At 46.7% G+C, this 24,627-nt stretch overlaps 1 protein-coding gene and 1 long non-coding RNA gene across 2 annotated transcripts; one reads left to right on the top strand and one right to left on the bottom strand.

The window, feature by feature from the left end:
- Positions 1 to 8,554: 8,554 nt before the first annotated feature.
- LOC120703649 lies at positions 8,555 to 9,663 on the bottom strand. The gene is made up of 2 exons (XR_005687107.1): positions 9,011 to 9,663; positions 8,555 to 8,915 (listed from the first exon to the last, which is right to left on the bottom strand). It is a non-coding gene; the product is annotated as an uncharacterized LOC120703649 (long non-coding RNA).
- Positions 9,664 to 16,501: 6,838 nt separating this feature from the next.
- Positions 16,502 to 24,192, top strand: LOC120703648 (phosphoenolpyruvate carboxylase 1). Its single transcript, XM_039987796.1, has 9 exons — positions 16,502 to 16,663; positions 16,781 to 17,254; positions 18,137 to 18,359; positions 18,473 to 18,576; positions 18,673 to 18,760; positions 18,912 to 19,066; positions 19,162 to 20,160; positions 22,970 to 23,356; positions 23,480 to 24,192. The coding sequence occupies exons 1-9, from the start codon at positions 16,502 to 16,504 to the stop codon at positions 23,771 to 23,773; spliced, it is 2,886 nt and encodes a 961-aa protein (XP_039843730.1). The 3' UTR covers positions 23,774 to 24,192.
- The last annotated feature ends 435 nt before the right edge of the window (positions 24,193 to 24,627 follow it).

The following is a 24,627-nucleotide window of genomic DNA, read 5'->3' as shown; positions in this document are numbered from 1 at the left end:
TTTTTGAAAACATTTTTCCCATGAGAGATGAAACAAGTTCATCTAGGCAAGAGTTCATCAAGGATGATGGCTCTGCTGAGCCGATAGAACACAATGAACATACACTTGTAGAAAATCCTGAGGAGGATAACAATGATGCTCCGAGAAAGAGCAAGAGACAAAGGACTGTGAAGTCTTTTGGTGATGATTTCATTGTATACCTCATAGATGATACACCCAGAACCATTGAAGAGGCATATTCATCTCCTGATGCTGACTATTGGAAGGAAGCAGTAAGGAGTGAGATGGATTCTATTATGTCTAATGGAACCTGGGAGGTCGTTGAACGTCCTTATGGATGTAAACCGGTTGGATGCAAGTGGGTGTTCAAGAAAAAGCTTAGGCCAGATGGTACTATTGAAAAGTACAAGGCTAGGCTTGTGGCCAAGGGTTATACACAAAAAGAAGGAGAAGATTTCTTTGACACTTATTCACCAGTTGCCCGATTGACCACAATTCGAGTGTTACTTTCCTTGGCAGCCTCTTATGGTCTTCTCGTTCATCAGATGGACGTTAAGACGGCTTTCCTCAATGGAGAGTTAGAAGAGGAGATCTATATGGATCAGCCGGATGGGTTTGTATCAAAGGGTCAAGAAGGAATGGTTTGTAAGTTGTTAAAATCTTTATATGGTCTCAAGCAAGCGCCTAAGCAGTGGCATGAAAAGTTTGATAGAACTTTGACCTCTGCCGGCTTTGTTGTGAACGAAGCTGACAGATGTGTGTACTATCGCTATGGTGGGGCTGAAGGAGTGATTTTGTGCTTGTATGTGGATGACATACTGATCTTTGGCACTAGCCTTAATGTGATTAAGGAAGTCAAAGAGTTTTTATCTCAAAATTTTGAGATGAAGGATCTGGGAGAAGCTGATGTTATCCTTAATATAAAGCTGCTAAAAGAGATCAATGGTGGGGTGATTCTTACACAGTCTCACTATGTGGAGAAGGTGTTAAGTCGCTTTGGTTATAGCGACTATAAACCTGTCTCAACACCATATGATGCCAGTTTAATTCTTAGAAAGAACAAAAGGATAATGCGAGATCAGCTGAGATATTCTCAGATCATTGGTTCATTAATGTATTTAGCGAGCGCTACAAGACCTGACATCTCGTTTGCTGTAAGCAAATTGAGCCGGTTTGTTTCAAACCCGGGAGATGATCATTGGAAGGGTCTTGAAAGAGTAATGCGCTATCTGAAGGGGACAATGAACTATGGAATTCACTACACCGGGTACCCAAGGGTACTAGAAGGGTATAGTGATTCAAATTGGATTTCTGATGCTGATGAGATAAAGGCCACAAGTGGATATGTGTTTACACTTGGTGGTGGAGCTGTTTCCTGGAAGTCTTGCAAGCAGACCATCTTAACGAGGTCAACTATGGAAGCAGAACTCACAGCATTAGATACCGCCACTGTTGAGGCTGAGTGGCTTCGTGAGCTCCTTATGGACTTGCCGATAGTTGAAAAACCGTTACCGGCAATCCTAATGAACTGTGACAATCAAACGGTAATTGTCAAGGTGAATAGTTCAAAGGATAACATGAAGTCATCTAGACATGTGAAAAGGCGGTTGAAATCTGTCAGAAAATTGAGAAACTCCGGAGTTATAGCCCTGGACTATGTTCAGACGGCTAAAAATCTGGCAGATCAGTTTACAAAGGGTCTTTCACGAAATGTGATAGACAATGCATCTATGGAATTGGGCTTGAGACCCACGTGAGTCATTCTATAGTGGAAACCTGTCCTATGTGATCGGAGATCCCGTGAATTAGGATGGTGAAACAAACTAAAGTCTGACTGTGAGAAGAGAACCTTTGTGAAAAGGGCTCATTCCGTGTATAAGGTGCATTTCTCTTCTAATCTGTATGGCAGGTTGGTCTATACCTTAATGTGTGCCAGGTGGTTTCTTTTAAACAAATGAGTTGTTTTCTTGAAACAAAGATGTTTTCCTACAGAACATCTGAAAGGAACACACCTATATGAGTTTGACCACTGGTCATGGTCTATGAGAATTGGGTATTCTCTAGAAACTCATGAAGGGCCTGGAGTATGACTTATAAGCTCCAAACCGCGGGGATGCTTTTGCAGCCTAGTACCAGTGTAGGGCTCTGGTCAAACTTGTTTGCACAAAACTGGCAATTCAAGGCATAGTCCATTGCACAGTTGTGAATAAGTGTAGCCTTTGTCCTAGATGGAAGTTCAACTTAACAGTCTCTGTCGAATACTGGTATATCAATGAGAGAATGAGGGTATTTCTAGTGTGGCTTAAATTTCTTGGTGGGGATTGTTGGAGTAATGGGCTTGGCCCATTTATTCTAAAGCATTAAAAGAATTTAAAGCCCACTATTAATGCTAGGGAATCAATGTTTAATTCCGTACCGGGAATTGAGGAGGATCTCAACCAACTTAAAAGGTGGACTTCTTGTACACCACTTGTGAAGCCGGTAAGAGGAGGACGGTGAACCACACGCGCGCGCTCGCTCGCCTCGCCGCGCCGCGCCGGGCCGGGCCGGGCCGTGGCCGTGGCCGTGGCCGAGGCCGAGGCGAGGCGCGGCGCGGCGCGGCGCGGCGCGGCGCGGCGCGGCCGGCCGGACGGGCGGTGCGGCGCGGCGCGGCGCGGCGCGGTGCGATTTGATGGCTATTTTGCCGTTGACAACAATTAATCGTGCGATTAAACGTGCAATTAAATCTGTAATTAATGGCCATAACCGCATCACCTAAATGACTCTGATGGTGTCCAGGTTCAACGATCCTGAGCACCTGAGTCACTATATAAGGAGTGACATTCCCCTCATCCATCCTGCACCAGAGCACTGAGGCAACTCGGCTCCTCTCTTCTCCCTCTCCAGTTGCAACAACTGAGTTCCCCAACGCTAATTTCTGCGCGCACAGAATTAGCGTGAGCAGGCCTCCGAAACCTTGCTCGCCTTGAGATCCTGCACGGGATAGGCGGGCAATCAGGTTTTTGGGTAACGCTTTAGCGTGACTGCTCAAAAATACTAAGGCTTTGCCCGATTGTACGACTACTTCCTGGTGGACGAGCCGAACGACTACGTCGACTACATTCTGGTGGCCGAACGACTACGTCGACTACATCTTGGTGACCGTTCGTGGGACTGCACTGCGAACTTCTTCCTGCACCGATTTAGTTCGACTACTTCGACTGAGGCCAACCGAGTAGATGTCTACTCCAGTTGGTAACAGCGCAGCCAATGCCTCCGGCAACGGCCCCGCTTTAGGGTACTCCCTGAAACTTTGGTTATTTATATTGTTTATGCTTATATGTGTGATAAGTATAAACATGTTTACATGTTTTATTTTACTCCTTAAAGTCATAGAAATATTGCTAGTTTATACATTTAATTTTGGAATTAAAATATACCGAAAATTCCCTAGATTTCTAACACTAGCTGACTGAGGGATTTATCCCTAGTAGTTGTCACCGCAACTCCAGATCCGTTTGGAAGGGCAGAGAGGGAACTCCAAGCGTATCGGTCGGACGGACTGAGGCCGGTGCGAATCCGCGGCGAGCCGGCGACGACGCATAGCGTTGCCTCCCGCGTGGCCGTTTCTCTTCCACACAAACGACGGCTTGCAGTGCAGCAGTGCGGCCGTACGTCGCGGCTCCAGACAACGAAGGTACACGGAAGAAAAATAGCAAAAGTCCAACTAAGCAGAATGTCGACGGATGAAGGATTAGGGATTAAAGTCTATCGCTCATTGGTTGCGCTAAATTAAATGTAGTACTATATGCCAAAAAGAAAATGTTCAAATGCAGCTTTGTTCCGTGCTCTGAATCGTGGTACTCCATGAACGGACAAAGAAGCAGATGACGAGATGAGCAGTTCTCCTGTTCCTTTCGTAAGTAAAGATGAGGTAGTCATATGGCTTCTAAGTTCTGACTTATCTGAATGCAAAACTGCTGGATATTAGTATTTGGTTCTCTTCTGAAGGCAAGGATTAGTGCAAAAGGATTGGGGCTCACTGCACTAAAAATTGCATCATTGCTTGCTGCCTTTGTCTCTCTCGCCCTGCAGACCCTGCCTGAGTGTTAGAGCTGTCATGCTGGACTGCTAGCTGAGAATTTGCATCGACATCATAAATGTTTGTGGTGAAAATTGAAATGGTTCCACATATAAGTCAAACATAAGTAGTAACACATACACTTTTCCCCTAAAAAACAATGCACTACAGAGAAGACAGTGACCAGCCATGGAAATGTTTGTCGTTCATTAATTGAATGACAGACAGGTTGTACCGCCTTAAGATGCGAACTTGATACATCGTGTTTATGGTACAGAGTTAACATACCATTACAACCTCTTCGGCTCTTCTTCAACAATGAGGTGATAGTTTCCATTGGAGATTGGGTGGTATGCTTATCAGGAAGGTATTAACAGAGGAGGTGGGAGGAAGCCAATGATCAGCTCTTTCATAGCCTAGGTTGATGCCATTCTCGTACTTTCGCAGGGCACACGAAAGCGCCGCCGCCATGAATCCCGTCCAATTCTCCTTGAATTTCTTCGTTGCAAACGGATCAGGAGAGCGGTGAGGAACTCGGATCAAGATTCGCACAATTTTTATAGAATGGACCACCGGAGAAAAACTTAAGTAAAAAAGAAGAAACAAGAGCACATGTATCCCACAAAATAGGGCATCACAGAGCACGTCAACATTCCCTGGCCTTCAAATTTGTTGCCAATCTGCTAAGCAAGTTCTATTGGAAAGCCATACAATCTTATCATAAATAGTATGAATGTTGGTACAAGAAAAAAATTCTGTAAAACTAAGCCACAAGAGTGAAGTTCAGAGAAGTAGCTAGATGGGTACTCATAAATAGTATGAAAATATAGAAATTATTTATATAGAAGGTACTCATATATATATATGTATTTATATGCCAATTAGTTTTATGAAAACAAACTAACTCATTTACAAATGTTAGATAACTTCAGTAATAAACAACTCGGACATAGTTTAGAATGACAACAGAAAATGATCGGGTGCTCTAGCCTAAGAGGGGGAGGGGGTGAATTAAGCACTCTAAAAACTTATACCTATGGTTCCAACTAGATTGCACAAAACTTAAACTAAAACAAGCTATCTAGATGTGCAACTATGGTTGTTCTAGTGTGAAACCCCTATACCAAAAAAGTTTAGCAACCTATAGCCTTTCCTATCAAGAATCTACTCTATAAAAGTAAAGGCATACAAATTGCTAGTATGAAATGCGGAAGCTTAATGAGCGGGATAGGAGAAAGCAAACTCTTGACGCGGGTGTTTATCCCGTGGTTCGGTTAGCCACAAAGGCACACCTACATCCACGTTGTTGTAGCACTCACTAAGAGTATTGCTACTCGGCCACCTAGTCTCTTCCGTGAACACAATCACGGTCACCTTGCCCCCGGGTTCCACTAAGGAGCTTTTCCACAAAGGATGGGGGTCTCCACGTCTCCCGCACAAAGATGTCGTCGCCGCTCCACACCAAGTCGGAGGGTCGATGACATTGCCGGCGAGCCTTCAAAGCTCCAAGGTGCCGGTGCACCGAAATCTTCTTTTGGTTCAGTTAAGAACCACAGCACAAAGGCTCTAGGCCTTGAAAACTCACTCACTAAGAGCTATCCTTTACACAACACTCTCAAAGTGTGCTAAGGGCTAAGGATATGATCACTATGCTCTTGTATGGCTTGGAGGTGTTCTTGAGTATGTGTGAGAAGTCCAGCAACTCCAGCAAACTTCAAATGGCCGGGGTGAGGCGTATATATAGGCCACCAAGTCTTGTAGTCGTTACTCCAACGGTCAGCAGAAATCTGCGTATCATCGGATGAACCGATCCCTCTGCCTGGGGTAGCGTCGGTTCATCTGGTCACTGTCAGACCCGAAGTAGCCATTGAGCTTCTGACGCACTGTTTGCTGACGTTATTACACCGGTGCTTTGCTCCGATGCATCACCGGTTCAACTGGTGCTGAAGGATCTTCTCCTGGGCGCTTGACATTGTCTCTGGAACATAGTATGCCCAATGCACCGATGCCTTTTGTGGATCCGTCGGTTCAACCGGTGCCTCACAGACTTGCATCAAAAGCCAGGCCATCGGATCATCCGACAACCATCGGATGCACCGATGCCTCTTCCGGTGCTTCTGAAGTATCTCTGTCTTGATTTTTTTGACTTGGATTTCTTCACGGTCTCTTCAATTCTTATCCTTTGGACCGAAGAGGTTGGCGGCTCCCCCTCGACTCCCGTCCGCTAATCGGTTAGCGGAACCACCGTAGGGGCGGCCCTTCGGGTCTAGCTACGCCTATCTTCTCTTTGTCATCACTTGAACCTAAAAGCCTGAGAATGATCATCTTAATAATCATATTAGTCCCATTGATTGCGTTGTCATTCGATCACTAAAATCACTCGAAATGGCATAAATGGTGCCATGTTCGTTACAACAACTTTGGATGAGTAGCATCATGCACGCCTGCTTCGAGGAAGAAAATTCACGACGCACTTGCTGTGACACCTCCTAGGATGCTGACGCATGGCGATCGACACCATCGCGATATTGTGATTCCGCAGGAGTTTCGCGTTGTCCAAGCCGGCTCCATTGTGCGGCCGTGCCCGTACACCAAGAAAACCGAACGCTCGAGCTGGCTTGGATGACGCGAAAATCCGACGGAATCACAATCTTCCGATGATGTTGATTGCCACACATCAGCATCCTAGGCAGTGTCGCACCAGGTATGTTGTGCGGTAGAGAATTTTCTTTAATTTCCTACTTGAAAGCTAAGAGTTCTTAATTTTCTTAAAAAGCATCTAGTTCAATTTCTCTTATATTCTGGCAGTTTAATTGTTTTGCTCAAATCAAACAAAATACAATGCATCCCTCAAGTGTCAAAACTAGGTCATATCATGCATGTTGGCCTGTTGGGAATGTTTTATAGTGGTCTTGTGTGATGTGGTAGCCACAACACCAACTTGGTTCCGCATGTCCTTCTCTCTCTCACACACACTTGCAAAACGTTCCTCTCTATCGAAGTGCTAGTATTGAACAATATAGCTGTTGGAATATAGGGGTGACCGCAAAAATGAAAAGGAAATCCTGTTTACTATGAAGTATTTTTGATATTCTCATATTTTTCATGTTCAAAAATGAGAATGAAAATAGTATATTAAAAATAAGAAAAAAATGATTATAACTTAAGTAAACATAAACAAGATTTTGGGCTCTTTTAGAAATTTTTGAGGTTTCCATATTAGACTAGTAATTACTGTCTAAAAATTACAACAAAATGTTTTGATGGTTAGATACACGGCTGGCTCAAGGTCAAACAACCAAGTGCCATCCTAAGAGGAAGAGACGGTGAACTAGCACACTATTCCTAGACTCCAACTAATCACTTGTTCAATGCAAACTTAACCTTGCATATATTCACTACTGGAATTCACCTGTTTCCCTAGGGTCATCCGAGATTTCCTAGGGAAACACTGATTCCCTAGAGTTCTTTGATAACCGTAGGGAAATCTGAAATTCCCTAGGATTGTAACATGTTTCCTAGAGAAATATTGAATCTTTCCCTAGGAAAAAATATCATTATCTAGGGAACTACGGTTTTGCCACCCGTGTTCAATTTCATCCTGCCTCCTCTCTCCTGTCCTCATCTCCATCTCTCTGTCTCTCATGCCCCATCTCTCCTGAAGCTCCCTCTCTCCCCACTTCTCCCTCACGCCCCCATCTCCCTCTCATGCCTAGAGTGGCGGCGGCGGTGGGGTGGAGGCCGTGGTGGCGGCGGCGGCCTGCAGTGGCGTGCGGCGAGTCCAAGGTCGCGGCGGCGGCGGCCTCCTGCAACGGCGCGCGGCGGGGCGTAGGCCACGGCGGCGACAGCCTGCGACGGCGCGCGGCGGGGCCAAGGTGGCGGTGACAGAGGAGGCCTGTAGCGGCGGCACACGGCGGGGCATAAGCCGCGGCGGGGCTGAGGTAGAAGCGGCGGCAGCGGTGGCGGCGCCGTGGCTCGAAGCAGTGCTGCGCCTTGGAGTGGCGCGCGGGGGGCAGAGGCCGCGGCGACGGCCGGCAGCGATGGCAGCGCCGCGGCTCCAAGCTGCGCGCGGCGGGGCGGCGCAACCTGTAGCAGCGGTGGGGCAGAGGCGACGACGCACGGTCAGGCAACAGCAGTACTGTGGCGGGGCGGAGCGGCGGCCGGGCAGCAACGGCGCGCGGGACCATGGTGGCGCGCGGTGTTGGGGCTACGACGGGACGAGAAGCAGCACGCGGCGGCCGGAGGAAGGACGAGAATGGCCGGGCTGCGGCGGGGCGGAGCGGAGCAGTGACGCCATGGCCGGGAAGCGGCGACGCTCGGGCCGGGGGTCCGGCACTTTTTTTTACTTTCTCAGACCAATTTCCCTAGGGTTCAAAGGTTCCTAGAGAAACATTCCCTAGGGTTTTCATCAAAACCGTAGGGCACTTCCCATTTCCCGTCGAAAATTTTCCTAGAAGCTTTTCCTTACCAATTTTCCTAGGGAAACCTTTTCCCTAGGGTTTTTCTATCATTTCCCTAGTGTTTTGACCCTAGGGAAACAGGTCGATTCCAGTAGTGTGATGTGCTCCGAGGTTTATCTAGTGTGGCTTAGAGGTACAAACTTAGCACAAGTAAAGTATTCATCCCATGTTATCGTACCGATGAATAAATCGTATGAATATGCTCCTAATCACTAAAACCCTCCCAATCAAGGTTCTTGGATTACCACCACCAAGTTGGGAACCAAGCAGGATGGGCAAGTTGCTCTTCAAGCCTCTCTTCCTATCACTTAGCGCCATCATTATTGTGGTTGTGGAGCATGAGCTGCAATAGCAAGGGCCTATATATGTGAACCCGTGCAATCCTCTGTTCATCGCTTCATACACAAAACAAGAGAGTCAATGCAAGAAGGTGAGCCCAAGGGCTAGCTCCAAGACACTGGCACTCTATGCTTCCAAGTGTGAACTATACCTTGATCTAAGCACAATGAAGTGACATCTTATATGGGCAATTTATCTAGCTTATACTAGAAAATAATCCCCCTCTAATCTTGTGCTAACTATCTTGGATGATGACTTTTACTTTGGTGGCTTGGTAGTTTTCTCATCAATAACCTGTGGAGTGTGGAGCAATAGGTCATATTAGCTATAGAGATAGGTGCAGTCAGTGATCGGCCTTCTGGCATGTGACTGCCTGCTCCTTTATGTAAATTCTATATTATTGACACCATTTTCCTCCACTCATCCATGGCTTCCATTTCGATCGATTTTCGAATGGCTTCTGCTCTTGCTAAAACTGAGCCACTCCTGGGTCATCCTGACTCCTTTGCAGGAGACCTGGAGATGTGTGTGAGAGCTAAGCGTTGGTGACCTTCCCTTCTCTGTGGTGGACATGAACCCAACTGGATGGCTCGTATTGAGGACCTTCCATTGCAGTATGGCGAGTCCAGACACACCGCATGCAAATTCTGCCAAGGCGAGGAGCAGAAGAAGCCACGACCGACGGGTATGGTTTTGTCAGGATCGCGTCAAGCCACAACTGCAGCAAGAGAAGACAAGTGAGGGGTGACGGGTATTCTTTTGTCTCGATCGTGTCTACGGCCTGATCCAGACGAAAACGAGCACATCAGCCCTCAGCTCTGGCGCTCAGCTTGCAGGAGTTATATCAATAAACAGTTACTGCATCATGGACAATGCAGTCTAAGCAGTATCACTAAAGAATTTTATTCCGGAATTAACAGTGGTTATTGACAGAATTTCAGGACCACTACTTATATATCGCGATAATCAACCCACAATTTTTCTATTCGAGTAACGAGTTAAGTGTCACATTGTGAAGGATAGTGTCTAGGATTAAATAATTAAGATTGAGAACATCAGTACTGAATTTATTCTTGCGCGCGGACCGACTTTCAAAAGACCTATGACCCAGTATTTTTTCCAATCATCTAGCCAGCATGGGATTACTGGAAGACATCTGATTCTGGATAAAAAAGGATGTCGGTGGCTGGTGCTGGAAGCCATGCATGAGGCCAAATAGCACCCTGATCGATCGGAGGCCCCATAATTAACCTTAGAGAGGTTGGCCCCTCACACAAACTAACGGTTTTGTGATGCTAAACTCTACTCCCATGCATATTTCTAACCCGGTCTAGCATGTGCACTAGCTAAGCTGACGGGAAGGTGATAGCGATCGGGTGCTCTAGCCTAAGAGGGGGAGGGGGTGAATTAGGCACTATTAAAACATTAACCTATGGCTCCAACTAGTTTGCACAAACCTTAAACTAAAAATAAGCTATCTAGATGTGCAACTACGATTCAGCTTAATGTGTAACTCTCATCCCAAAAGAGTTTTGCAACCTATAGCCAATCCTAGCATGATACTATACTAAGAAGATAAAGGCACACAAGTTACAATATAAAATGCGGAAGCTTAAAGAGAGGGATGAGAGGAAGCGAACTCTCGACACGAGGATTTATCCCGTAGTTCGGATTGCCACCAAGGCGCCCCTACGTCCACGTTGTTGAAGCACTCACGAAGAGTATTGCTTCCCGGCAATCAAGTCTCTTCCGTGAACACAATCACGGTCACCTTGATCCCGATCTTCACTAAGGGAGATTGCCCACGAAGGAGGGGTCTCCGTCCCCCGTATAATGTTGTCGACGCCGCTCCACACCAAGCCGGAGAGTCGTTGACTTGCCGGCGAGCCACCAATTGCTCCAAGGGGCCGGCGCACCGTAATACAAGTGTGGTTCACACTAGAACCAGCCACAAAGATCTCAATCTTGCTTGTTCACTCACTAAAGAGCTAATCTAGCACTCACACTTTACAAAACTAGTGCTAAAACCTAAGGATATGATCAATAAGCTCTTGTATGGCTTGGAGATGTTCTTGGGTGTGTGTATGACTTCTAGCAACTCCAGCAAACTTCAAATGGCCGGGGGAGCTCATATATATAGGCCTCCAGGTCGAACTAGCCGTTTGTAGCCATTAGCAGCTTTCTGCGTAGGCATTGGAACATCCGGTGCATAGTGCATCGGTTCTTCCGGTCACTCTACGCTCTGAAATAGCCGTTGGCTTCTCTGACACGGCCGCAGCACCTTCAGGGACCATCGGTTGAACCGATGCTTAGTCGTCGGTTCTTCCGGTGACACTTGATCCGCAGATAGCCGTTGCTCCTTGCTGACGTCATTACACCGAAGCTTGCTCCGATGGGGCATCGGTTCATCCGGTGCTGAAGGTGTGGCTCCTGTGCGCTTGACATCGTCTCTGGAACATAGTAAATTGTATGCACCGATGACTCTTTTAACACCGTCGGTTCATCCGGTGCTTCACTTCTTTCTTCACTTGATCTCCAGCGGCGCACAAACTTGTGCCAAAGCCAGGGCGTCGGATCTTCCGACAACCATCGGATGCACCGATGCTTTAGGCATCGGTTCTTCCGGTGCAACTGATTTCAGTAGAACTCGTCCAATTCAGCATTTCTTTGAGTTCTTTCTTCGTGTTTTGCTTTGCATGGCCTTTTTACTTCATCCCTGAGATCTAGAAATATTCACTTAACAAAACCATTAGTCCCATTGATTGCGTTGTCATACGATCACCAAAATCACTCGAAATGTCATGAACAGTGCCATGTTCGTTACAATCTCTCCCTTTTTGGTGATTGATAACAACACAATCAAAGAAAGCATAAAATTTGCGAGAATTGACAAATTGAACCTCTTACACTTGCTTGGATGCTTACCATCATCCAATGACGGTTTGGCCTCCCCCTAAAACCATGATCCCCTTTGTTCCTGCCCCTATTTGCTACTCTTCTCTCATATGTTGACTTGATACAGTCGGTATTTTCCCTCTTTGGAATATACTTTTCCTTCTTGGGAACATCTCTCCCCCTTTGTTGGGAACATGCCTGGCTTTAATCCACATTTCTCTCCCTTTGAAATCAAATCACCTAAAATGTCTTGCACCTAAAACGTCTTACAAAACAATATAGCTCAAGAGAAGATTAGTAGCCTAGGGAGTTAGTTTCATGACTTATGATCCAATTGTATGATATCAATGAAGATACCAATTGAAAATTTACTAGCATAACATGAGCTAAACTTTCCACAAGTGTGTACACAACATGATAATGTGAAAATCAAGTGTACAACTAAAAGATTCAACAAGAAAGCTTAGATCATATCATGCACGGAGGTATCTCTAAAAAAGATAAGAAATTGACAATTATACCAATTGAATGAGTTTAGAACCTTGCATACCTCCGGGGGATACTTTGTTTACCTTGAATGTACCAATTGAAAGTGACTTGCAACCAATTGAAAGTCTTTAAACAAAGAGCACTTGGTACACCAAGGTTAAGTAAATGTATAAGCACATAGCCTATGAACTTAGATATGAGCATTTAAGTTCAATAGAGCATGGCTCAATATGCATGAAAGCACAATTTATCTAATCACTCTTATAGAGTTGTTTGTTCACATTGATCGTGAGAAACATTCTCTTAAAGTGTTAACTCCACGTGAGACTACAAATGATAAACTTGCAAACATGTTAGTCTCAAAATCACAAGTCATATGATGAACTCCCCCTAAATGTGTGCATTTAGTGTTTGAATCACCAAGCAAATGTATGCACATTGATTTTGACACAATTAGAAAGTTTACCCTATAACTTGTGTTCATGGTACACATATGAAATACATACCTAATGAGATTGATGTACCATGAAGGATAATCTTGTGTAGCTTTCTACACACTTATCAAACCATGTAGGTTGCTCATGGGTTAGAATCATGACACAAGCAACCCACCATATATCACACTAGGAGATGCAAGACATGCAAATATCCTAGCAAGAGCAATGGAACTACATGATGCTTGAATTGAAATCTAGCTACCATTACCTTATGAGGGATTTGGGTAACAAATATCTAATTATTGAGCTTAGCTTGTTTTGGCTTGAACCTTCACTTCAACTTGTAAGCTAAGCCTCCAAATCCCCCGAAGCCATTCTTGGGCTTCAAGTCTTCTTTGGAACCCACACCATTTGAGGCCCCTTCATATTGGTTATGATGTCCTTGGGGACCCAAATGGAGTGGTTCCAACTTCTTTCCTTCTTCCTAATCTTGTGAGCAACCACCTTCCCATTGGTCTTCTTTTTTATCACATAGGAGGTGCTATTGCCTTTGTTCCTCCGGTTGGGCTTGGTGTAGATGAGAGAACTCTTGATTGTGAGCTTTTTCTTGTTCTTGTCATCCGGAAGCTTCTTCCTTGGTTGAGGACACTTGTTGGACTTGTGGCCTTCTTTGTGGCATTTTGAGCAAGTCACGGTGGACCCCTTCTCAAGCTTCTTCACCATGTCTTCACGATTATCTTGAGAAGGTTGGACATTGCTCTCTATGCCTTTGCCATTCAATCTATACAAGTCCTTCATGAGCATTTCCACTTATTGCTTGAGCTCATCATTTTCCTAGGCAATGAGATCATCACATGATTCTACAACAACATTCTCATAGCATTTCTCATTGAAAGGATTAGAGCAAGAATCATTAATTAAATCAATGCAAGAAGTTGAAGCATCTACCCTAGAGATAGGAATTGCACAAGGGATAGTTTGCTTCATTTCCAAAGAGTCATTAGTATCATTAATGCTCTCAAATTTTAATTTTAGTTCTTCATGCTCCTTGCTAAGCAAGTTGAATTTGCACATCAAATCTTCAAAATTTATAGCAAGAGAAGCATTTAGATCATTGAGAGCATTAAGGTTTTTAATTTCATTTGATTGGTTCTTAATGACTTTTTGGTGCTCATGAATAATGTCAAGAAGTTCATCAATTGAAGGAGAGTCGGAGTCATCATCACTTACATCGCTATCCATATCTTTGGCCATAAAGTAATTATTGGATGATGATTCCATGCGGGTGGTGAATTTCTTGTTTGATTCATCACTTGAACTTGCACTTCATTCTTCACCACCGCTTACCTATTCACCAAATACGGCATATGATTCATGTTTGGGCTTCTTCTCCTTTTTTGCTTGTTCTTCTTGAACTTCTTCTCAACCTTCATAAGTTGATGGTGAGGCCCAATTTTGAGGAAGACCATATACCCCATTGAGTTGATTTCCTTCAAGTATTTGTTCATCTTCTTTACTTGCTTATAGAGGTTGGGGTGCATTGGTTCTTTATCATCACTTGAGGAACTTCTTCCATCCTCTTCTTCCTCACCACTTGAGCTACCTTTGATGGCCATCTTCTTCAACTTCTTGAGTTGTTTACATGCAAGAGCGCTATTCGTTGGTGAAGAAGAAGGCGATTTTGCCTTAATGTCATTGCGTAGCTCATGGGCGATTACCTTATTGAGGACCTGATTTGGTGTCATTGTGTTGAGATCTTTTTCATATAGAATTGTTGTCACCAAATCATAGTCCGGCCTTCGGAGTGAGTGAAGGATCTTGCGAATGAGTTCCAATTCTTCAATTTGATTTACACCTAAGGAATTGATCTCATTCACAAGAGTGTTCAAACGTGAGTACATAGATTCGGCATTCTCATCATCAAGTTGCTTAAAACTATTAAGCTTATCAATGAGAACATGATATTTTTCGTTGGCAACATCCTCCGTGCCCTTATGGTTCTCAATGATAGTCTTCCATAGCTTTTTAGCATTTTCACAAGAATAAACACGATTGAACACATTGTCACTAAGAGAAGACAAGATTATGCAATTTGCGGTGACATCATTTTGCATCTCTTGTTGACCATTATTTTTTACACCTTCACTCACAACTCTCCAAACGTTTAGCCCCGTCGCTTGGAGATGGGTTTGCATCAAAACCTTCCATCATTGTAAGCCCGTGCCGTCGAACCGTGGAGCGGGTCTAAAAGGATCCATCCTTTCCCCCTAAGAGTTAACTCCCTAGGCAGTGAAGCCTACCGATCTAATGAGGTGGTAAACACAAATTTGCCAATGGAATTGGCTTTCTTTGTGAGAGAAGTGAGTCCCGGCTCTGATACCAATTGATAGCGATCGGGTGCTCTAGCCTAAGAGGGGGAGGGGGTGAATTAGGCACTATTAAAACCTTAACCTATGACTCCAACTAGTTTGCACAAATCTTAAACTAAAAACAAGATATCTAGATGTGCAACTACGGTTCACCTTAGTGTGTAACCCTCATCCCAAAAGAGTTTTGCAACCTATAGCCAATCCTAGTAAGATACTATACTAAGAAGATAAAGGCACATAAGTTGCAATATGAAATGCGGAAGCTTAAAGAGAGGGATGAGAGGAAGCGAACTCTCGACACGAGGATTTATCCTGTAGTTCGTATTGCCACCAAGGCGCCCCTACGTCCACGTTGTTGAAGCACTCACGAAGAGTATTGCTTCCCGGCAATCAAGCCAATGGCTATTTCAATAAGCTCTTGTATGGCTTGGAGATGTTCTTGGGTGTGTGTATGACTTCTAGCAACTCCAGCAAACTTCAAATGGTCGGGGGAGCTCATATATATAGGCCTTCAGGTCGAACTAGCCGTTTGTAGCGGTTAGCAGCTTTCTGCGTAGGCATCGGAACATCCGGTGCATAGTGCATCGGTTCTTCCAGTCACTCTGCGCTCTGAACTAGCCGTGTTTTGCTTTGCGTGGCCTTTTTACTTCATCCCTGGAATCTAGAAATATCAACTTAATAAAATCATTAGTCCTATTGATTGTGTTATCATACGATCATCAAAATCACTCGAAATGGCATGAACGGTGCCATGTTCGTTACATAAGCCCGCCACCGCCAGCACTGTCAGCTGGCTACTAGCTCATCAGCGAGACATGGATGCGTTCAGCCGGCCTTCTGGCGCGCGACTGCCTGCTAGCTCCTTTTCCTGAATTATTGTACATTACTGACACCATTTCTCTCCAGTCGATTTTAATCTATTTTCGAATGGCTTGGGCTCTTGCTCGATCTGAACCACTCCTGAGTCGATCCTGACTCCTCGCAGGAGATGTGTGTGTGCGATTGAGCTAAGTGTGGGTGACCTATACCCTTTCTCTTCTCTGTGGTGGACATGAACCCAACTGGATATGATGATATGGCCTTTGTATTAATTCAGGGCCTTCCGTTGCAGTAGACACTAGTACGGCGAGTCAAGACACACCGCGGGCGCGCGAATTCTGCCAAGCCGGGGGAGCACAAGACGGCAAGCTGTGGTTTTGTCAGGATCGCGCGGTGGCCGCCGGTCACATGCCCTCCCGGCCCTCCGGCCTCCGGGTGGTGGATAAGCCCCCTTTCCAACCGCCAAGAGGCCGCGCGCATTCCCGTGCACACACGCGCCCGCGCCGCGTCCCTATTTAAAGCCGCCCGCGCGCCCGTCGCCGTGCATCGCAACCGCAGCTAGCTAGCACGGCGTCCCCCGCTCCTGCGGCAGAGCCATCCAGCTAGCCTCGCTCGCTTGCCTCCCCGGCCGCCATGGCGTCCGCCGAGCGCCACCACTCCATCGACGCGCAGGTCCGGCAGCTGGCCCCCGGCAAGGTCTCCGAGGATGACAAGCTCGTCGAGTACGACGTCCTCCTCATGGACCGCTTCCTCGACATCCTCGAGAACCTCCACGGCCCCGCCATCCGCGAATTCGTACGAAATTAACCATCGATGATGAATATTTGCTTTCGATCTCGTGTTCTTCTTCGCCCGCCTTAGCTAGCTTCTCACCGGCCGGCGCGGCGGCCCCGATCGATCGAGCTGCTGCAGGTCCAGGAGTGCTACGAGCTGGCGGCGGAGTACGAGGGCAAGCGCGACGCCGCGAAGCTCAAGGAGCTCGGGTCCAGGCTCGCGGCTCTGGCCCCCGCCGACGCCATCCTCGTCGCGGGCTCCATCCAGCACATGCTCAACCTCGCCAACCTCGCCGAGGAGTTGCAGATCGCCAACCGCCGCCGGAACAAGCTCAAGAGCGGGGACTTCTCCGACGAGGGCTCCGCCACCACCGAGTCCAACATCGACGAGACCATCAAGCGCCTCGTCGACCTCGGCAAGTCCAAGGAGGAGGTGTTCGAGGCGCTCAAGAACCAGTCCGTCGACCTCGTCCTCACCGCGCACCCCACGCAGTCCGTCCGGAGGTCGCTCCTCCAGAAGCACGCCAGGATCCGGAACTGCCTCAACCAGCTGAATGCCAAGGACGTCACGGACGACGAAAAGAAGGAGATCGACGAGGCTCTTCACAGGGAGGTACATAACGTGCATATTTATTATTTGATTTCACACTAGTGAATATGCATCAAAACTTTTATTTATGACACACAATACCACCACTTAATTAGTTCTTTATTTATTAGTAAGGGTAGTTTTATAATTATTCTCTAGTTATAAATGAAAATAAAGATAAGGAATTAGAAAGAAAGTCCAAATAAAATGAATCCTGATATTATTAATATTTTTATAATACAATACCTATACTACTTATATATACTACAAATACTAATATTGAACTTTTTAGTAGTATACAATTACTCTAAACCGTAGGATGTTTCTATACTAGTCCGTTTTAAACACTAGTATAGACCAGTAATAATGTGCATCATAAAACACCTGTGTCTGAGGTCTTTTTTCCTCAGTTGCATCAAACCAGTTGCCTGTCGGACAGGGTATTCTGACATTATTTCTCCCTTGCCCTGTGAGGCGGAAGAGTGGAGACCCATCTCTTTTGGTCGTTACATTCTTCTTTTATAATTTGATAGAGATAGAACACAATAAGTGGACTGGTGAGTTAAAGACACTGAGAATGACACGTGTAATTTAGTGGGCCAGAAAATCCTTCAATATACATATATGGTACTATATATTAATGGTAGGGTTCTAGTATGACAAATTTCTTAAGACAAGTCAGAATTTTCACTCCTTAAATAATTGTTGCAAGCTAAAGACAAGTCAGAATTTCCCACTCCATTTATAATTAATCATTACAAATTCAAAGCACCCTTTGTTATCAGTAGATCACAAATACCTTTTTTAGGGCTGTCTATTAGATCACAAATACTATGCAGAAAAATAAAAATAAAACAGAGTGCATGCTTAATTTGATACGTATGTTGGTTCTTGACGCACGTACAGATCCAAGCAGCCTTCAGAACAGATGAGATCCGGAGAGCCCAGCCGACCCCGCAGGACGAAATGCGTTACGGGATGAGCTACATCCACGAGACCATATGGAAGGGCGTCCCCAAGTTTCTGCGTCGTGTGGACACTGCTCTGAAGAACATCGGGATCGACGAGCGTCTCCCCTACAATGTCCCTCTCATCCAGTTTTGTTCTTGGATGGGTGGCGACCGTGATGGTACGTACGTGTAGCAGCAAGTATCCATGCATCCCCTGTTTTGGTTTTCAGATTGCTTCTTATGAGTAGTAGTTAGTAATTAGTGGTGATTTTTTTTGTTTTGTTTTGTGTAGGAAACCCAAGAGTTACGCCGGAGGTGACAAGGGATGTGTGCTTGCTGTCACGGATGATGGCTGCAAACTTGTACTTCTCTGGGCTAGAAGAACTCATGTTTGAGGTACGGTATTATTCTAGTAATTGGATTGAATAATGCTGCCTGCCTCTGTATGTACCTTCATCGATCTCACTGATACGTACATGAATTTCTTTCCAGCTCTCTATGTGGCGCTGCAACGATGAACTCCGTGCTCGTGCTCAAGAAATACACAGCGCTCCAAAGAAAGCTGCCAAGCACTACATAGGTAATTAACAGAGCATTATTTCCACTAGCCAGCCAGCCAGCCAGTCTTAAACCTTTTCAAAATTTGAAATGCGTACGAATCAGCCGGGCTGCTAGCTAGCTGCTGTCAGTTTGCCGATTTATTTCTGACTGAAGAGAATTTATACATGCAGAGTTCTGGAAGCAAATTCCTCTAAGTGAGCCGTATCGCGTGGTGCTTGGTAACGTGAGGGACAAACTGTACAACACACGCGAGCGTGCGCGCCAACTGCTGGCCAATGAATTTACTGACATTCCGGAGGAATTGGTCTTTAAAAACGTTCAGGAGGTAATGCAATGTTCATAAACAAATTGATCTCCTGATCGACCACTGTCACTGTCTGATAGTACTAATAACTGTCATACTACTACTTGGATCATCAGTTCGTGGAGCCCCTCGAGCTTTGCTACAAATCGCTGTGCGAGTGCGGCGACAAGACCATCGCCGACGGGAGCCTGCTGGACTTCCTCCGGCAGGTCTCCGCCTTCGGGCTGTCCCTGGTGAAGCTGGACATCCGGCAGGAGTCGGAGCGGCACACCGACGTGATCGACGCCATCACCACGCACATCGGCATCGGCTCCTACCGCTCCTGGCCCGAGGAGAAGCGCCAGGAGTGGCTGCTGTCGGAGCTCCGCGGCAAGCGGCCGCTGCTCGCGCCGGACATGCCCCAGACGGAGGAGATCGCCGACGTGCTCGGCTGCTTCCGCGTGCTCGCCGAGCTGCCCCGCGACAGCTTCGGCCCCTACATCATCTCCATGGCCACCGCACCGTCGGACGTGCTCGCCGTCGAGCTCCTGCAGCGCGAGTGCCACATACGCGAGCCGCTGCCCGTGGTGCCGCTCTTCGAGCGGCTCGCCGACCTGCAGAACGCGCCGGCGTCCATGGAGCGCCTCTTCTCCGTGGACTGGTACCTGCAGCGGATCAACGGCAAGCAGCAGGTCATGATCGGCTACTCCGACTCCGGCAAGGACGCCGGGCGCCTGTCGGCGGCGTGGCAGCTGTACCGGGCGCAGGAGGAGCTCGCGCAGGTGGCCAAGCGCTACGGCGTGAAGCTGACCATGTTCCACGGCCGCGGCGGCACCGTCGGCAGGGGCGGCGGGCCGTCGCACCTGGCCATCCTGTCGCAGCCGCCGGACACCATCAACGGGTCCATCCGGGTGACGATCCAGGGCGAGGTCATCGAGCACTCGTTCGGCGAGGAGCACCTCTGCTTCCGGACGCTGGAGCGGTTCACGTCGGCGACGCTGGAGCACGGCATGCACCCGCCGGTGTCCCCCAAGCCCGAGTGGCGCAAGCTCATGGACGAGATGGCCGTCGTGGCCACGGAGGAGTACCGCTCCGTCGTCATGAAAGAGCCGCGCTTCGTCGAGTACTTCCGATCGGTAAGCCATCTAGTACCATTGATCACTAGGAAGATTGGCGTGCTTCGCTGCGCCGGTGCTGCATGTGCGTGCTGGCAGATGTCATGGGTCGTCGAACAACAAAGGCTCTTTTTTAAGAGCCAGCAAACTAATGCACATTAGTACATACCCGCAAAAAAAAAATACATATTAGAACAAATAGGAATCATCTATCAATTGACACCAAAACATTGAACATTACAACTCAAGACTGATGATCAAGGCCATGCAATCATTCATCACAAAGATAGTTCAATTACAATTGTAAATGATAAAGCACAAATGACTGCATATGTTGTGGCTGATCTGAGCAGCATGCGCAAGATAGTATCAGTTTGTAGTGCCGGCCTGCATCAAACTGATACCTGAAAGTGAATTAGAGCTGACACATTATAGCATGAGACAATATTGATGCTTTCGGCAAGGAGATAACATGAGATGAAAAACTATGGCATGGTGTGAGATATGTAACCATTCAAAATATCAAGAACCCAGATTACAGCTGCCTCAATTCTTTTTCTTAGAACCCAAAGAACTTGCAAGGAAAACCAGTAATGAGAAAAGGAAATGAACCTTTCGGCCAAAGGGTCAAACATTTGGAATCAAAGGCTAAACTGATAGCACATACCAATTTCATGATTGCACCTAAAATTTCAAAAAAGGATCTTGTTCATGGTTCTTGTTCTTTAGAATTGCAATTCATAGGGTAAAGTCTAAAAAAAAGATATGTAAATGAAATCATTATCCCCTTAATCTAATAATCAATAAGAATAAAGACGCATAGCTATATGTGGTTGATGCCTTGTAGGGTGCCTTGAGCAACATTACAAATTCAATGCTTTAAAGAAATAGTCTGATGCTGCCATGGGACAACAGAATACTACAAAAAATAGAAGAGGAAATGAGAAAAGAATCAACCTGATTGTACCTTGCTATCTTATGCAATTCTGAAGGGAAAAAACATTTGAGTATGCTTAAACCAAACTTATTTCCTATCTGATGAAATTCTAGTATACTAAAATACATACTAATTTGAGATAGAGCACATCAGAACACTGAGTATAGGGATGTAATAACTTAATTAAACATGTAATCTTTTACTATCTTAGCTACTTTGGAACATTGAATACCGAGTTACAAGATAGTACTTCAGAACATTTAGTATATTTTGACATGTTCTTTAGTTTTTGATAAAGAAAAGACTCGGTGGAATACTGGAATTCCAAGTTAAAGCCATTTCATGGTCTAATGAATTACACACTGCAATTTTATCTTGTGTAAATTGGTTGTCCATGGTCTATCTGGCCAAATAACAGAGGTAAATAATGCTACAGGGATCGAAGCAACATGATGCGGAAAAATTTACAAACCTGAACTAAATAGCTTCTGTAGCTAAACTATAAGCCCTGTTTAGCATTTAGATGTAGCCAAAACTATTCAGATAATTTTCCAATATTGCTAGCAAAGTCAAAGATGATTTTTATGAGGTGATATAGTAAGTATAAGAGTTGAGGTGTGCAGGAGCCAGATTTATGGTAGGTTTCAGAGTAACAAAACTTGCCAAATACCTCCTTATTAAAAAAGAAACTGATTCCAGAACCTTAGATATAGGAAGATGAACATATTTGTATGATGTTGATAATAAGATTTGCAAAATTGGCAAAAACAATGAAATAGATGTAGGTTACCATTTGCTATTCAATGTATTCATCACCCACATAGATGCCTCACTGGGAATCACTGCATGCTCGAGCACATATGCTTGACAGACCTGTGGCAAAATCATGAGCACACAAAAGGCTGCAGGTATGAATTGCAGATCAATTTGAATAAACAAAAGAGCGTACAGAAAGGATTTCAATCAACTACTGCACCATTTGTAGAGAGAGAGAGCGAGAGAGAGAGAACTGATAAGGTGGCTTAATTGGGTTTGATTATCTGAATTGAGCCGGATAACCTTTGCCAGTACTAGTGGAGACGTAGCTGCAGCAGGAGATTGCTCAAGTGAAGGACCTTGATGACGATAGGGGGAGGCAAATGTCGAGTCTGTCACAGCCGTCGTGGCCAGCAATCAGCCTCTAGCAGGGGCACCGACGGGAATCGGCAACGGCGAGGTGGACGTGCAGACTGCAGAGCATGTAGAGGGGGCGCGGCCACCGCAGCCTATTGGAGAGGAAGGAGGACCACAGCTCCGCATGGAGTAGGCAGCATCAGTGATGAGAGCGACGGATTTTGGTTCTGTCACTTTGGTGGAGTCGCCAAAAAGACGAGGCCCTGCGGCCACAGCGGTGGAGGTTGGCAGGTGGCGGAGGACGGGCACGAGGGATGCCGGACTGCCGGAGCGTCATGGAGATTGGAGAAGACTGGCGTCATGGAGATTGGAGAAGACTGGCGGCGGCGCTGGAGCCTAGAGGCGAGGACTGCGAGGTGAGGGTGTGAGGCTAACAGGTGTAGGTGGACCGGCGGGCACGAGCTCCATGGCGCACCGCGTGGAGCCGACGCGCGAGAGCTGGCAAGTAGCAACGCCGAGGACAACCAGGTGGACACGATTTGGTCGGCTGGCAAGGACGACGCGCAGGCCTCTCACAGTGCTGCTTGCGTGGGCGTAGGATGGACGCCACCTATGGATGGCTGCCAGCGAGGCGCAAAAGCCACGCGGCCAGCAAGAATGCGCCGAGCGCCGGATGCTCACCCTTTCTTCGAGCGATATAGATTTACATATTAGGTCTTCATCCATGGATCGGATCGGATTTGATGATGCTCATGATTGTTCGATCGTACGTGTGGCCAGGCTACGCCTGAGACGGAGTACGGCAAGATGAACATCGGCAGCCGGCCGGCGAAGAGGAAGCCCCAGGGCGGCATCACGTCGCTCCGCGCGATCCCCTGGATCTTCTCGTGGACGCAGACGAGGTTCCACCTCCCCGTGTGGCTCGGCGTCGGCGCCGCGTTCCAGTCCGCCATTAAGAAGGACAGCAAGAACATCCAGAAGCTCAAGGAGATGTACAAGGAGTGGCCCTTCTTCAGGGTCACCATTGACCTGCTGGAGATGGTCTTCGCCAAGGGGGACCCCAGCATCGCCGGCTTGTACGACGAGCTGCTCGTCGCCGACGAGCTCAAGCCCTTCGGGGAGCAGCTGAGGAACAAGTACCTGGAGACGCAGCAGCTTCTCCTGCAGGTACTGACTACTTAGTACTCACTGAAACAAAAAAAAGAAAAAGGATTTCACAGCATTTTCATATGAAACTGAAACTTGATGCACGATGATGATTCATTCTATGATGATCTGTGATCTGTGCAGATCGCTGGGCACAAGGAAATCCTGGAAGGCGATCCCTACCTGAAGCAGGGGCTCCGGCTGCGCAACCCCTACATCACGACGCTCAACGTGTTCCAGGCCTACACCCTGAAGCTGATGAGGGACCCGAGCTTCCAGGTGAAGAAGCAGCCGCCGCTGTCCAAGGAGTTCGCCGACGAGAAGAAGCCCGCCGGGCTGGTGGAGCTCAACCCGGCCAGCGAGTACGCGCCGGGCCTCGAGGACACGCTCATCCTCACCATGAAGGGTATCGCCGCCGGCATGCAGAACACCGGCTAGGTCGACGCCGGCCGGCCGCCGTCAGGTGCTCCGCTCCTCAACTGCAGACTGCTGCTCATCGAGGCACCACTGTGTCGATGCGCATGTATCCTTTTTTCAATTCCGCACTCCACCACTTTTTATCCTTTTGATTTGAATTTCACGCTTGATGTACGTGTCGGCTCTGTTGTTATTACTACAAACTCGTGTCTGTTTGAGCTGGAGCTCGCTCGGCTTGTTTGTTCACCGAGCCCAGCGCGTCGTGTATGGTCGAGCCAGAGGCGTGCGGAGTCCACGCCGTGGCGCGTCGGCGCGCGGCATGATCCGGGCGTGCGGGATGGCGCACGCGGAGAGCGGGTCATGGCGCGCGCGTGTGCAGGGACTACGGCGAGACCGGGGCTCTGCCTTTTCCTTTTCATCACACTCTGTAATAATCGATATATATATATATATATATATATATATATATATATATATATATATATATATATATGTGAATAAATAAAGGGATCCTATGCAGGAAAAAAAAACGCCGCACGTTACGCGCGGCACAAAAACGCCTCAGTGTTTATTATCCATTTCCTGTTCTTGTTCTTGAGATCCTGAGCCTACTGCTCTTGGCCGACACAGATGCTGGGATTTTGTTTCCATTAGCAGAACTAGTACTCAGGGCCGGCTCTATAATTTGCCCTTGGCGACGAAGAAGACAAAGGTCCGTTCAATAAATTTTTAGTGTCAAAATCACAGTATATATTATGAATAATAAAATTACTTTGCAATATATGTATAGCTCATAAAATATAACAATACCGTAATAAAAAAACTAACAATAACTAATATGATTACCTCAAATAAAAATATAATGCTTCAGTTCT

The sequence above is a fragment of the Panicum virgatum genome, chromosome 4K (genome assembly GCF_016808335.1).
Source record: "Panicum virgatum strain AP13 chromosome 4K, P.virgatum_v5, whole genome shotgun sequence".
NCBI lineage: Eukaryota > Viridiplantae > Streptophyta > Magnoliopsida > Poales > Poaceae > Panicum > Panicum virgatum.
This window is presented reverse-complemented; position numbering and strand designations above follow the sequence as displayed.

Excerpts from the sequence above, each read along its gene's own strand:
- LOC120703648 (XM_039987796.1), top strand. The coding sequence starts at position 16,502 with ATGGCGTCCGCCGAGCGCCACCACTCCATCGACGCGCAGGTCCGGCAG. Across the intron at positions 18,577-18,672 it reads TAGAAGAACTCATGTTTGAG|CTCTCTATGTGGCGCTGCAA; the intron begins GTACGGTATTAT and ends ATTTCTTTCCAG. Across the intron at positions 20,161-22,969 it reads TCGTCGAGTACTTCCGATCG|GCTACGCCTGAGACGGAGTA; the intron begins GTAAGCCATCTA and ends ACGTGTGGCCAG.